A 14,006-nucleotide genomic window follows, 5' to 3' on the forward strand; every position below is an offset into this window, starting at 1 on the left:
TGTGGGGGGGCCAATGTCTGGATGGGGGCACCAGGGTCCTACTGGGGTCCCAGTGTCTGGGTGGGGACCCCAATATTTGGATAGGGGACCCCAGTGTCTGGGTGGGGGCCCCAAAATCTGCATGGGGCCACTGGGGTCTTCGTGGGGACCCAGTGACTGGGTGGGGACCCCCAAAGCTGCGTGGGGGGGACACCAGCATCCTCGTGGGGACCCCAACGTCTGGGTGGGGACCCCGATATCTGGATGGGGGCCTTAGGGTCCTCGTGGGGACCCCAGCGTCTGGATGGGGACCCCAACATCTGGATGGGGACCTCGAAATCCTGGTGGGGACCCCGATATTTGGGTGGGGACCCCAATGTCTGGGTGGGGACCCCCACATCTGGATGGGGACCCCCACATCTGCTCTGGTGCCTTCTGTCCCCAAGTGCCCTAAATAAAAGTGCGGTGACGCCAGTGGCTGGGGGCTGCTTTGGGGGGGGGGGGTGACATGAGGTGGGGGGGGGACACACATGGGGACCCCACGCTGCGCCCTCCTGGCACCCGCAGCACCCATGGGTGCCGATGCCAGCCCCAGGGGGCCGATGCCAGCCGCGGGTGGCAGCGCCAGCCCCCACCCAGGGGTGCCAGGTGCCCCCCCCCGTGACAATGGCACCCCTGGGTGACAATGCCAGCCTGGCCCCGCGCTGGAATGTGCCCGGGGCAGCTTTTGGGGCAAAAAATGAATTTCGAGGGGGGGGGGGACAGCCTTGGAGGGGGGGTGTCCCCTTGGTGGGGGGGATTCTCATTACGGGGAGGGTGTCCCATGGCAGGGGGGGGATTCTCATTACTGGGGGGGTTCCCCGCTTGGGGGGTGTCCCATTAGGGGTTTGGGATGGGGGGGGGGTCTCCCTGCGGGGGGGGTGGGGATACCCCATGGTGGGAGGGGGTCCCTTGGTGGGGGAGGGCCCCTTAGGGGTGGGGGGGTCCCTTGAGGTGGGGGGGGGGGCTCCGTGCCCATCCTGCGCCCCCCTCTCGGGGCCCCTCGCTGGCCCCGGGCCCTGCAGCTGCTGCAAACATCAGGGCGGGGGGGGGGCTATGGGGAGGGGGGGGGGGGAACAGCTGCATGCCCCTCCCCCACCCCTCCCGCACCCCCTCCCCCACCAGCCCCCCCCCCACCTTTCACCCCCCCCTCCCCCCTCCCAATCCCAATCCCCGCCTTGTGGGGTGGGGGACCCAATGGGTGGGGGGGGGGTCGGATTTTTTTGGGGGGGGCGTTGTTTTTTTTTTGGGGGGGGGGGGGGGTCGGGCCCGGTTTTGTCCCGGGTCAGCCCCGCACGGTTTCGCCCCCCCCCCCCCCAAAAAAAAAAAAAAAGACCCGTGTGGCTCCTCCCCGGGGGCGGGGCTTATTTTGGGAAGGGGGGGGGTCTGGGGGGGGGGCGGGAGCCGCTGCGAAGTTTCCCGGGGCCGGCGCGGAGCCGCGGAACGGGACCGAGCCGAACCGGGCCCCCTCCCTCCATGGCTCGGTAACGGGGGGGGGGCGCCATGGGCCGGGCTCCGGGGGGGGCCCCGAGCCTGGTGCTGCTGCTGCTGCTGCGCCTCGGGGGGGCCGCAGGTGAGCGGGGCCGAACCGGGCTAAAAAGGGGGGGGGGGCGAAAGGGGGGGGGGGATGGAGGAGGGGGGGGGGGAGCGGAGCGGGGCCGAACCGGGCTGAAGCGTGCCAAGGGGGGGGGGGAGCGGCGGGGGGGGGGGGGGCTCCGGGACCCACCGCATGGAGCCGAACCGGGCCGAACTGGGTCAAACTGGGATGAACGGGGTCAAACTGGGATGAACGGGGTTAAACGGGGTCAAACTGGGACGAACCGGGCCAAAAATCGGGGTGGGGGGGTGGGGGGTGTGTGGGGGGGAAGCCCCCTTTTGCTGCACCCCCACCGAAAGGATCGGGCCGAACCGGGACAAAAGAGGGAAGGGGGGGGGGGGGGACACGGAGCTGGCCCGGATCGGCCCGGTTCGGCCCCGAGGGGGGGGGGATTGGGGGGGGGATGGGGGGGGGGCGAAAAGTTTCCGCGGGCGGCGCGGAAAAGTTTGGAGAGAGGCCGGGGTTGGAGCTGGGGGGGGGGGGGCACCGAAGAGACCCGGACCCAACCGGGTTAATTTTGGGGGGAGGGGAGAAGCGGGGGGGGCCAGTCCCGGGCCTCGGAACCGCGCAGGGGGGGCCCGGCCGGGACCGTGGGAACGGAGGGGGAGGGGCGGGCTGGGGGCACCGGGGCGGGGGAGGGGGCGCGGGATTGTTGGGGGGGGGGGGGGAACCGGACCGGGACTGAAGGGGGAGGGAGGGGGGAACCGGGACCGTGGGAACGCGGTGGGGGGGGGGGGAGCGGGGGGGGCGCAGCGGGACCGTGGGAACGCGGGGCCGGGCCGGGGGGGGGGGCGGAGCGTGGGAACGGGGCAGTGATTTGGGGGGGGGGGGGGACGTGCAGTGACCGGGGGGGGGGGGGGGAGCTGGGGTTTGAGGGGGGGGCGCAGCGATTTGAGGGGGAAGGGGTTTGGGGGGGGGCGCGGTGATGGGGAGGGGTCCCGGGCTTCAGATGCATTCGGGGGGGGGGGTTGGGGGGGGGGCGGGTTTGGGGGTTGGCGGCGATTTGGGGGAGGGGGGCAGCGATTTGGGGGGGGGAACAGTGATTTTGGGGTGCGGTGCCCCCGGGCAGCGCGTGCACGCAGGGGTGCAGTGCACACGCGCGTGCAAGCTGCGTGCAGTGCAGGGGTGCAGTGGGGGTGCAGTGGGGGTGCAGCATGCTGCAGCTGCGCTGTGCACGGGGCAGTGAGCGTGCAACGTGCGTGTGCAGTGAGCGTGCAGTGTGCAGGCAGTGAGTGTGCAATGCGTGTGCAACGTGTGTGCAGTGAGCGTGCAATGTGCGTGTGCAGTGAGCATGCAGTGTGCATGAAGGGAGCATGTGGTGTGCAGGCGGTGAGTGTGCAACATGCGTGCAGTGGGGGTGCAACGTGTGTGCAGTGAGCGTGCAATGTGCGTGTGCAGTGAGCGCGCAGTGTACAAGAAGGGAGCATGCGGGTGTGCAGGCAGTGAGTGTGCAACATGTGGGCAGTGAGTGTGCAACATGCGTGCAGTGTGTGTACAACATGCGTGCAGTGAGCGTGCAATTTGCAGGCAGTGAGCGTGCAACATGCGTGCAATGAGCGTGCAATTTGCATGCGGTGCATGTACAATGTGCATGCAGTGAGCGTGCAATCTGCATGCAATGCGTGTACAATGTGTGTGCAATGAGCATGCGGTGTGCAGGCAGTGCGTGTGCAACATGTGTGCAGCGTGCATACAACGTGCATGCAGCGAGTGTGCAATTTGCAGGCAGTGTGCAATGTGTGTGCAGTGAGTGTGCAATGTGCATGCGGTGCATGTACAATGTGCATGCAGTGAGCATGCAACCTGTGTGCAATGCGTGTACAATGTGTGTGCAATGAGCATGTGGTGTGCAGGCAGTGAGTGTGCAACATGTGTGCAGTGAGCGTGCAATCTGCAGGCAGTGCGTGCACAATGTGCATGCAGCGAGTGTGCAATGTCCGTGCAATCTGCGTGTGGCACACGTGCAAAGTGCCTGCAGTGTGCGTGCGATGTCCGTGAACTGTGTGTGCAACATGCGTGCAGTGCGTGTGCAGTGTGCATGCCATCTACATGCAGCGTGTGTGCAACGTGCGTGCAGTGAGTGTGCACCGTGTGCATGCAGTGCACGTGCAGTGAGTGTGCACCATGTGTGTGCAATGTGCGTGTGCAACACGTTGGTGCAGTGCGTGTGCAGTGCGTGTGCAGGGGTGTGTGGCACCGTGTGCGTGCAGTGCGTGTGCAGTGCAGGCCACGCTCAGCCCCCCCCCTCCCCCTTTTCACCCCACCCCCACCCCCCAAGGGGCACCCCAGGGTGCTGCTGGGGTCGGGGTGGGGACAGAGGCACCCGCTGCCCCCCCCCCCCCCCCCCATTTCCTAACCCCCTGGGGGGGCTCATTTGGATGGGGGGGGGCAGGAATGGGGCTGGGGGGGGGCGTGGGGCAAGGAGGGATCTGTGGGGCCGCTTTGGGGGGGGCTGTTTGGGGCTCTGGGGTTTATGGGGTGGGGGCTACATGGGGGGGGGCTATATGGGGAGGGGGGGGGGGTATGGGGCTGACCCCCCCCCCCCCCCCCCATTTAGTGCTGCCATGCCCGGAGGGGGGCGAACCCCTGCGAGAACGGGGGGCAATGCGTGCTGCACCCCAATGGCCGCACCGCCTGCCTGTGAGTGCCCCCCCCCCCCCCAAAAAAATAATGCGTGCCCCCCCCCAAAAAAAATCTGTGCCACCCCCTCCCCAAAATGGGTGCCCCCCCCACCAGCTCCGTGCCCCCCCCTCCATTGCCCTGACCATGGGGTGCCCTATAGGATCCCTGTGCCCCCCCCAACCCATAACCCCCCCCCCCAGAGCCCCCCCCCAGCACCCAACGCTGCCAGCCGGGTGCGGGGCCCCCCCCCCCTCTCCATGTCCCCCCCCCCCCACCCAACGCTGCCCGCGGGGCCGGGTGCGGGCAGGGCGCTGCCTGCCCGGGCAGGTTTGGGGGGGGGGGGACAGGATGGGGGGGGGGACGTGGGAGCTGCCCGGGGGCACGTTCCCAGGGTGCCCCCCCCACCCCCGGCACCCTGCGCCCGCTCCCCCCATGTCCTGGGGGGGGGGTCCCAGGGGTCCCGTGGGGGTCCTGTGGGTGCTGGGGATGTGGAGGTCCCGGGGGGGGGGGGCATGGGTGCCAGAGGGGGGGGTACAATTGGGGGTTGTGGGGGTCCCATGGGTGCCCGGGGGAGGGTCCATAGGGGATGTGAGGGTCCCATGGGTGCCAGGGGGGGGGAACAATTAGGGGTGTGGGGGTCCCATGGGTGCCCTGGGGGGGTCCCATAGGGGGTGTGAGGGTCCCATGGGTGCCCAGGGGGGGTCCCAAAGGCAATGAGGGTCCCATGGGTGTTCTGGGGGTGTCAAATAGGGGGTGTGAGGGTCCTATGGGGGTCCTAAGGGTGCTGGGGGGGTGGTGTGGGGGTCCCATTGGGGGTGTGAGGGTCCCATGGGTGCCTTGGGGGGTGTCCCATAGGGGGTGGGAGAGTCCCATGGGTGCCTTGGGGGGGTCCCAAAGGCAATGTGAGGGTCCCATGGGTGCCCTGGGGGGTCCCATAGGGGGTGTGAGGGTCCCATGGGTGCCAGAGGGGGGGCCCTATAGGGAGTGGGAGAGTCCCATGGGTGCCCTGGGGGGTCCAATAGGGGGTGTGAGGGTCCCATGGGTGCCCTGGGGGTCCCACTGGGGGTGTGAGGGTCCCATGGGTGCCCTGGGGGGGTCAAATAGGGGGTGGGAGAGTCCCATGGGTGCCGGGAGGGGGTCCCATTGGGGGTGTGAGGGTCCCATGGGTGTCCTAAGGGTGCTGGGGGGGCTGTCGTGGGGGTCCCTAAGGCAATGTGAGGGTCCCATGGGTGCCCTGGGGGGGTTCCCATAGGGAGTGTGGGGGGTCCCATGGGTGCCTTGGGGGGGTCCCAAAGGTAATGTGAGGGTCCCATGGGTGCCTTGGGGGGGTCCCAAAGGCAATGTGGGGGTCCCATGGGTGCCCTGGGGGGGTCCCATAGGGGGTGTGAGGGTCCCATGGGTGCCTTGGGGGGGTCCCAAAGGTAATGTGAGGGTCCCATGGGTGCCTTGGGGGGGTCCCAAAGGCAATGTGGGGGTCCCATGGGTGCCCTGGGGGGTCCCATAGGGGGTGTGAGTGTTCCATGGGTGCCTTGGGGGGGGTCCCAAAGGGGGTGTGAGGGTCCCATGGGTGCCCGGGGGGGTTTCCCATTGGGGGTGTGAGCGCCCCGCGGTGTCCCAAGCACCCCATGGGGGTCCCATGGGTCCCATTGAGGGGGGGTGTGGGGGGGTCCCGTGGTGGGCGCGGCGGGGGGGGTCCCATGGGTGCGGTGCCGCAGGTGCCGTCCGGGGGCGCTGGGGGAGCGGTGCCAGCTGCGGGACCCCTGCGTGCCCTCGCCCTGCACCCATGGGGGGCTGTGCCAGAGCACCCTGCACGACGGCACCCTGAGCCACCTCTGCCTCTGCCCCCCCGGCTTCCGCGGTGAGTGGGGGGCCCTTGGGTGCTGGGGGGGGTGGGAGGGGTGGGAGGGTGCCCCCCTAGTGGCTGTGGCACCCATGGGTGCCTGTCGTGGAAGGGGGTGAGGGGGAGAGGAGCTGGGGGTGCCCGGGGTGCCCGAGGGGTGCGGGGAGGTCCTGAGGGTGAGCGGGGCACCCATGGGTGCTCAAGGCAGCTGGGGGTTCCTTGAGGACACCCAGGAGGTGTTGATGGCACCCTTGGGTGCCTGCTGGTGCCCGTGGCACCCATGGGTGCCTACTGATGCCCATGGCACCCATGGGTGCCCAGCGGAGCTGTGCAGGCCCCAGGCGCCCATGGGTGCTCAAAGCAGTTGGTGGTTCCTTGAGGACACCCAGGAGGTGCTGATGGCACCCTTGGGTGCCTATTGATGCCCGTGGCACCCATGGGTGCCTACTGATGCCCACAGCACCCATGGGTGCTCAATAGACACAAGCAGATCTGCCATGCCCATGGGTGCTCAAAGCATTTGGTGGTTCCTTGAGGGCACCCAGGAGGTGCCGGTGGCACCCATGGGTGCCCAGGAATGCCCACAGCACCCACGGGTGCCCGATAGACGGAGGCAGGTCTGCAGCACCCATGGGTGCTCAAGGGCACCCCAGGGTGGGGGGGACAGGATAGATGTTCCTGTGGGTGCCCGAGGGGTGCAGCCAGGTCCCATGGGTGCCTGTGGGTGCCCCTAGCACCCATGGGTGCTGAAGGCCCACCCTTGGGTGCTGACCACCCCCTTTTGCCCCCCCCCCCCCAGGCCCCTCCTGCTCGCTGCCGGACCCCTGCACCCCCTCGCCCTGCCTCAACGGGGGCACCTGCCGCCCCCTCGGGAGGGGGGCTTCGAGTGCAGCTGCCTGCCCGGTGGGTGCTGGGCACCCATGGGTGCCCTTGCTGGGCGGGGGGAGGGGAGGGTCATGGGGGGGGGGAGAAGGGGTTGGTGCATGATCTGGTTTGGGGGGTGCAATTTCGGCGGGGGGGAGTTGGGGGTCCCCAGCACCCATTGAGCTCCTTGGCACCGTGGGGGTGTCCCCAGGGGGTCCCTGGGACTGGGTGGGGGGCCCTAAAAGTGGGGGGGGGGCTGGCACCATGGGGTGTTCCTGGGGGTCTCGGGTAATGGGGAGGGCATGGGGGGGGGTCTCAGGGGGTCTCTGGCAATGTGGGGGGGGTCCATGGGGGTGTCCCTGGGGGTCTCGGGTAATGGGGGGGGGTCTATGAGGGTGGCCCTGGGGGGTCTCTGCCAATGGGGGGGGGGGGTCCATGGGGTCCCCATCACCGTGGGGGTGTCCCTGGGGGTCTCTAGCAAGGGGGGGGTTCCATGGGGGGGTCCCTGGGGGTCTCTTCCAATGGGGGGGGGTCATGGGGTCCCCATCACCATGGGGTGTCCCCGGGGGGTCTCTGGCAATGGGGAGGGTCCTGGGGGGGTCCCTGGGGGTCTCTGGCAATGGGGGGGGGGTCATGGGGTCCCCATCACCGTGGGGGTGTCCCTGGGGGTCTTGGATAATGGGGGGGGGTCTATGGGGGGGTCCCTGGGGGTCTCGGGTAATGGGGGGGTCCATGGGGGTGTCCTTGGGGGGTCTCTGCCAATGTGGGGGGGGTCCATGGGGTCCCTGTCACCGTGGGGGTGTCCCTGGGGGGTCTTGGGTAATGGGGGGGTCCGTGGGGTCCCCATCACCATGGGGGTGTCCCTGGGGATCTCTGCCAATGGGGGGGTCCCTGGGGGGTCTCTTCCAATGGGGGGGGGTCATAGGGTCCCCATCACCATGGGGGTGTCCCTGGAGGTCTCTGCTAATGGGGGGGGTCCATGGGGGGGTCCCTGGGGGTCTCTGCTAATGGGGGGGGTCCTTGGGGTCCCCGTCACCATGGGGGTGTCCCGGGGGGTCCTCATCACTGTGGGGTCCCCCATTTTTTTTTTATTTTTTTTTCCACCGGGGGGGGGCACACCGGTGGGTTTGGGGGCTTCCCTCTAACAGGGGGGTGCCCCCCCCCACCCTGACACCCCCCCCCTCGACCCCCCCCCACCCAAGGGTTCACGGGGCAGGGCTGTGACACCAACGTGGACGATTGCCCCGGGCACAAGTGTCAGAACGGGGGCACCTGCGTGGACGGGGTCAACACCTACAACTGCCAGTGCCCCCCCGAGTGGACGGGTAACGGGGGGGGGCACCTGGGGGGGGGGCACCGGGGGGGGGCACCTAGGGGGGGGGACACACACCTGGGGGGGACACCTGGGGGGAAGGGGTCAACACCTACAACTGCCAGTGCCCCCCCGAGTGGACGGGTAACGGGGGGGGGGGCACCGGGGGGGGGGCAACTGGGGGGGGGCACCGGGGGGGGGGCACACCTGGGGGGGGCACCTGGGGGGAAGGGGTCAACACCTACAACTGCCAGTGCCCCCCCGAGTGGACGGGTAACGGGGGGGGGGGCAACTGGGGGGGGGCACCTGGGGGGGGGGTACCTGAGGGGGGGGGAGGAGGGGGATCGGGGGGAAGGGGGGGGTCAGGGTGCTCCTAGGGGGGGGTGCTCGGCCACCCATGGGTGCTCCAGGTGGGGAGGGGGGGGGGTGATGGGGGGGGTACCCGGGGGGGGTCACACCCCCTCCCCCTTGCCCTTTTACCCCCCCCCCCCCCCCGGCCTTTTTAACCCCTTCCTTGCCATTTTTACCCCCCCCTTTAACCCTTTCCTGGCCATTTCACCCCCCACCACCACTTTTACCCCCCCCCACCTTTTTACCCCCCCCCACCTTTTACCCCCCCCCTTTAACCCCTTCCTTGCCATGTTTTAACCCCTTCCTGGCCGTTTTAACCCTTTCCTTGCCATTTTAACCCCCCCCTAATCGCCCTCCCCCCCATATTTTAACCCTTTCCTGGCCATTTTTACCCCTTCCTTGCCTTCCCCCCCATATTTTAACCCCTCCCTGGCCATTTTGACCCCCCTTCCTTGCCTTTTAACCCCTTCCTCGCCATTTTAACCCCTCCATCACCCTTCCCCCACCATATTTTAACCCCTTCCTTGCCTTTTAACCCCTCCATCACCCTTCCCCCACCATATTTTAACCCCTTCCTCGCCATTTTAACCCCTCCATCACCCTTCCCCCACCATATTTTAACCCCTTCCTTGCCTTTTAACCCCTCCATCACCCTTCCCCCACCGTATTTTAACCCCTTCCTGGCCATTTTAATCCCTTCATTGCCCTTCCCCATAATATTTTAACCCCTTCCTGGCCATTTTAACCCCTTCATTGCCCTTCCTCACCATATTTTAACCCCTTCCTGGCCATTTTAACCCCTTCATTGCCCTTCCTCACCATATTTTAACCCTTTCCTGGCCATTTTAACCCCTTCCTCGCCATTTTAACCCCTTCCTGGCCATCTCACCCCCCTCCTCACCCTTTTCACCCCCCCCCCCCAGGCCAGTTCTGCACCGAGGACGTGGACGAGTGCCAGCTGCAGCCCAACGCCTGCCACAACGGGGGCACCTGCTTCAACTCGCCGGGCGCCCACGTCTGCGTCTGCGTCAACGGCTGGACGGGCGAGAGCTGCGCCGACAACATCGACGACTGCGCCACTGCCGTCTGCTTCCATGGTGCCACCTGCCACGACCGCGTCGCCTCCTTCTACTGCGCCTGCCCCATGGGCAAGACGGGTGAGGGCTCTGGTTGTGGGGTGGGGGGCACCCGGAGGGGAGAGGTGGTGCGTGGTGGGCGCCTTGGGGTGCTCCCGGTGTGGAATTGGGCACCTCAGGGTGGTCTTGGTGAGGGTTATGGGTCACTGGTGCAGGGTGGGCATCACCCCATGGGCACCCGGTTATGGGGTGGGCACCCAGAGAGGAGAGGTGTAATGGGGTGGGTGCCTTGGGGTGGTTTGGGTGGTAGTGGTGTGGGGTTGGGCACCTATGGGTGGTCCTGGCACAGGTTGGGTGTCAATGGCACAAGGTGGGCATCACCCCATGGGCACGTAGTTGTGGGGTGGGCACCCCTGGAAGCATTGTGGTATGGGGTTGGGCACCTTGGGGTGGTCCTGGCACAGGTTGGGTGGTGCTTTCATGGGGCATCACCCCATGGGCACCCCCAAAAGCATCATGGCATGGGGTTGGGCACCTATGGGTGGCTTTGGGATAAGTTGGGTGTCACTGGTTCAGGGTGGGCATCACCCCATGGGCACCCCCAGAAGCATCATGGAATGGGGTTGGGCACCTTGGGGTGGTCCTGGTGTGGGTTGGGTGGTGCTTTCATAGGGTGGGCATCACCCCATGGGCACCCAGTTATGGGGTGGGCACCCGGAGGGGAGAGGTGGTGCTGGGTGGGCACCTTGGGGTGGTTGTGGTAGGGAATTGGGCACCTCAGGGTGGTCTTGGTGAGGGTTGGGGGTCACTGGTGCAGGGTGGGCATCACCCCATGGGCACCCAGTTATGGGGTGGTCACCCAGAGGGGAGAGGTGGGGCGGGGTGGGCTCCTTGGGGTGGTTGTGGTGGGGAATTGGGCACCTCAGGGTGGTCCTGGTGCGGGTTGGGGGTCACTGGTGCAGGATGGGCATCACCCCATGGGCACCCCCAGAAGCATAGTGGCACGGGGTTGGGCACCTTGGGGTGCTCCTAGTGTGGGTTGGGGGTCAACAGCATGGGGTTGGGCACCTTGGGGTGGACCTGATGCAGGTTGGGTGTCAATGGCATGGGGTGGGCATCACCCCATGGGCACCCAGTTATGGGGTGGTCACCCAGTGAGTAATGGTGGTGCAGGGTGGGCATTTTGGGGTGGTTTGGGTGTCAATGGTGTGGGGTTGGGCACCTTGGGGTGGTCCTGGTGTGGGTTGGGGGTCAACAGCATGGGGTTGGGCACCTATGGGTGGCTTTGGGATAAGTTGGGTGTCACTGATGCAGGGTGGGCATCACCCCATGGGCACCCCCAGAAGCATCGTGGCATGGGGTTGGGCACCTTGGGGTGGTCCTGGTGTGGGTTGGGTGGTGCTTTCATAGGGTGGGCATCACCCCATGGGCACCCAGTTATGGGGTGGGCACCTGGAGGGGAGAGGTGGTGCTGGGTGGGCGCCTTGGGGTGGTCGTGGTGGGGAATTGGGCACCTCAGGGTGGTCCTGGTGCGGGTTGGGGGTCACTGGTGCAGGATGGGCATCACCCCATGGGCACCCCCAGAAGCATCATGGCATGGGGTTGGGCAGCTTGGGGTGGTCCTGGTGCGGGTAGGGTGGCAGTGGTGCAGGGGGGGCATCACCCCATGGGCACCCAGTTATGGAGTGGGCACCCAGAGAGGAGAGGTGTAATGGGGTGGGTGCTTTGGGGTGGTTTGGGTGGCAGTGGTATGGCGTTGGGCACCTCAGGGTGGTCCTGGCACAGGTTGGGTGTCAATGGCACAAGGTGGGCATCACCCCATGGGCACGTAGTTGTGGGGTGGGCACCCCCAGAAGCATTGTGGTATGGGGTTGGGCACCTTGGGGTGCTCCTGGCACAGGTTGGGTGGTGCTTTCATGGGGCATCACCCCATGGGCACCTCCAAAAGCGTCATGGCAAGGGGTTGGGCACCTTGGGGTGGTCCTGGTGTGGGTTGGGGGTCAACAGCATGGGGTTGGGCACCTATGGGTGGCTTTGGGATAAGTTGGGTGTCACTGATGCAGGGTGGGCATCACCCCATGGGCACCCCCAGAAGCATCATAACATGGGGTTGGGCACCTTGGGGTGGTCCTGGTGTGGGTTGGGTGGTGCTTTCATAGGGTGGGCATCACCCCATGGGCACCCAGTTATGGGGTGGGCACCTGGAGGGGAGAGGTGGGGCGGGGTGGGCGCCTTGGGGTGCTCCTGGTGTGGAATTGGGCACCTCAGGGGGGTCCTGGTGCAGGTTGGGGGTCACTGATGCAGGGTGGGCATCACCCCATGGGCACCCCCAGAAGCATCATAACATGGGGTTGGGCACCTATGGGTGGCTTTGGGATAAGTTAGGTGTCAATGGCACAGGGTGGGCATCACCCCATGGGCACCCAGTTATGGGGTGGGCACCTGGAGGGGAGAGGTGGTGCGGGGTGGGCGCCTTGGGGTGGTTTGGGTGGCAGTGGTATGGGGTTGGGCACCTTGGGGTGCTCCTGGTGCAGGTAGGGTGGCAGTGGCACAAGGTGGACATCACCCCATGGGCATGTAGTTGTGGGGTGGGCACCCCCAGAAGCATTGTGGTATGGGGTGGGCACCTTGGGGTGGTCCTGGTGCAGGTTGGGTGTCAGTGGGATGGGGTTGGGCACCTTGGGGTGGCTTTGGGATAGGTTGGGTGTCAATAGCACGGGGTGGGCATCACCCCAAGGGCACCCCGTTATGGGGTGGGCACCCCCAGAAGCACCCGGGCACGGGTTGAGCACCTCGGGGTGCCTCCGGCTTGCGTTGGGTGCCTTTGGCACAGCTTGGCCATCACCCCGCGGGCACCCTGGCTGGGGGTGGGCACCCAAGGGGGGGGCAGTTCCCATTGTGGGGTCCCCCCCCTGAGCCCCCCACCCTTTTTGTAGGGCTGCTGTGCCACCTGGATGATGCCTGTGTCAGCAACCCGTGCCACGAGGACGCCGTCTGTGACACCAACCCCGTCAACGGCCGCGCCATCTGCACCTGCCCCCCCGGCTTCACCGGCGGCGCCTGCGACCAGGACGTTGACGAGTGCTCCATCGGTGGGTGGGGGGAGCACCCATGGGTGGGGGGCACCCACATGAGTGGGAGGTTTGTGTGCAGAGAGCATCCCCAGCATGGGTGGGGGGCACCCACATGAGGGGGAGATTTGCGTGCAGAGAGCATCCCCAGCATGGGTGGGGGGCACCCACAGGTTGGGGGGTGTTCAGGGGTGGTGGGTACCCATGGGTGGGGCAGGAACCCATGGGTAGAGGGGGCACCCATGGGTGGGGGGAGCACCCATGGGTGGGGAGGGCACCCATGGGTGGAAGGACGTTTGCATGCAGAGAGCATCCCCACGATGAGTGGAGGGCACCCACGGGTTGGAGGGTGCTCAGGGGTGGTGGGCACCCATGGGTGGGGGGGCATCCACAAGTTGAGGAGGCACCCATGGGTGGGGGGCACCCATGGGTGGGGGGCACACACATGAGGGGGAGATTTGTGTGCAGAGAGCATCCCCAGCATGGTTGAGGGGTATCCACAGGTTGCAGGGTGTTCTGGGATGGTGGGCACCCATGGGTGGGGGGAGCACCCATGGGTGGGGGGAGCACCCATGGGTGGGGGGCACCCACATGAGGGGGAGATTTGTGGGCAGAGAGCATCCCCAGGATGAGTGGGGACCACCCACGCTTTGGAGGATGCTCAGAGGCGGTGGGCACCCATGGGTGGGATGGGCACCCATGGGTGCTGACCCCATCGCCCCCCACCCCAAGGCGCCAACCCCTGCGAGCACTTTGGGCGCTGCGTGAACACCCAGGGCTCCTTCGAGTGCCGCTGCGGCCGGGGCTACGCGGGGCCGCGCTGCGAGAGCGACGTCAACGAGTGCCTGTCGGGGCCCTGCCGAAACCAGGCCACCTGCCTCGACCGCATCGGGCGCTTCACCTGCATCTGCATGGCCGGTGGGTGCCGGGGGGGGGGTCCTGGGGGGGGCCTGGGGGGTCTTGGGGGGTCCTGGGGTGATGGGGGGCTTCACCTGGAGCTGTATGGCCACTGGGTGCTGGGGGGGTGCTGGGTGCTGGGTGGGTGCTGGGTGCTTCACCTGCATCTGCATAGGTGGGGGGTGCTGGGGGGGGGCTGGGGGGGTCCTGGGGGGCGTCTTGGGGGGGTTCTGGGGGGTCTTGGGGGGTCCTGGGGGGTCCTGGGGGTGTGGGGGGCTTCACCTGGAGCTGTATGGCCACTGGGTGCTGGGGGGGTGCTGGGTGTTGGGTGCTTCACCTGCATCTGCATGGGTGGGGG

The 14,006-nt window shown here is 67.2% G+C and overlaps 1 protein-coding gene across 1 annotated transcript in view; it reads left to right on the top strand.

The window, feature by feature from the left end:
- Positions 1-1,400: 1,400 nt before the first annotated feature.
- The window catches only part of LOC137849085 (neurogenic locus notch homolog protein 3-like), a gene marked incomplete at its 3' end in the record, with an annotated part of 30,562 nt that continues 17,956 nt past the window's right edge, over positions 1,401-14,006 (top strand). The window contains 8 exon segments of the mRNA XM_068668560.1: positions 1,401-1,591; positions 4,173-4,255; positions 5,953-6,095; positions 6,877-6,980; positions 8,144-8,266; positions 9,528-9,761; positions 12,617-12,772; positions 13,484-13,669. Coding sequence (XP_068524661.1) covers positions 1,522-1,591; positions 4,173-4,255; positions 5,953-6,095; positions 6,877-6,980; positions 8,144-8,266; positions 9,528-9,761; positions 12,617-12,772; positions 13,484-13,669 — 1,099 coding nt within the window.

Source organism: Anas acuta, unplaced genomic scaffold (genome assembly GCF_963932015.1).
Source record: "Anas acuta unplaced genomic scaffold, bAnaAcu1.1 SCAFFOLD_347, whole genome shotgun sequence".
Lineage (NCBI taxonomy): Eukaryota > Metazoa > Chordata > Aves > Anseriformes > Anatidae > Anas > Anas acuta.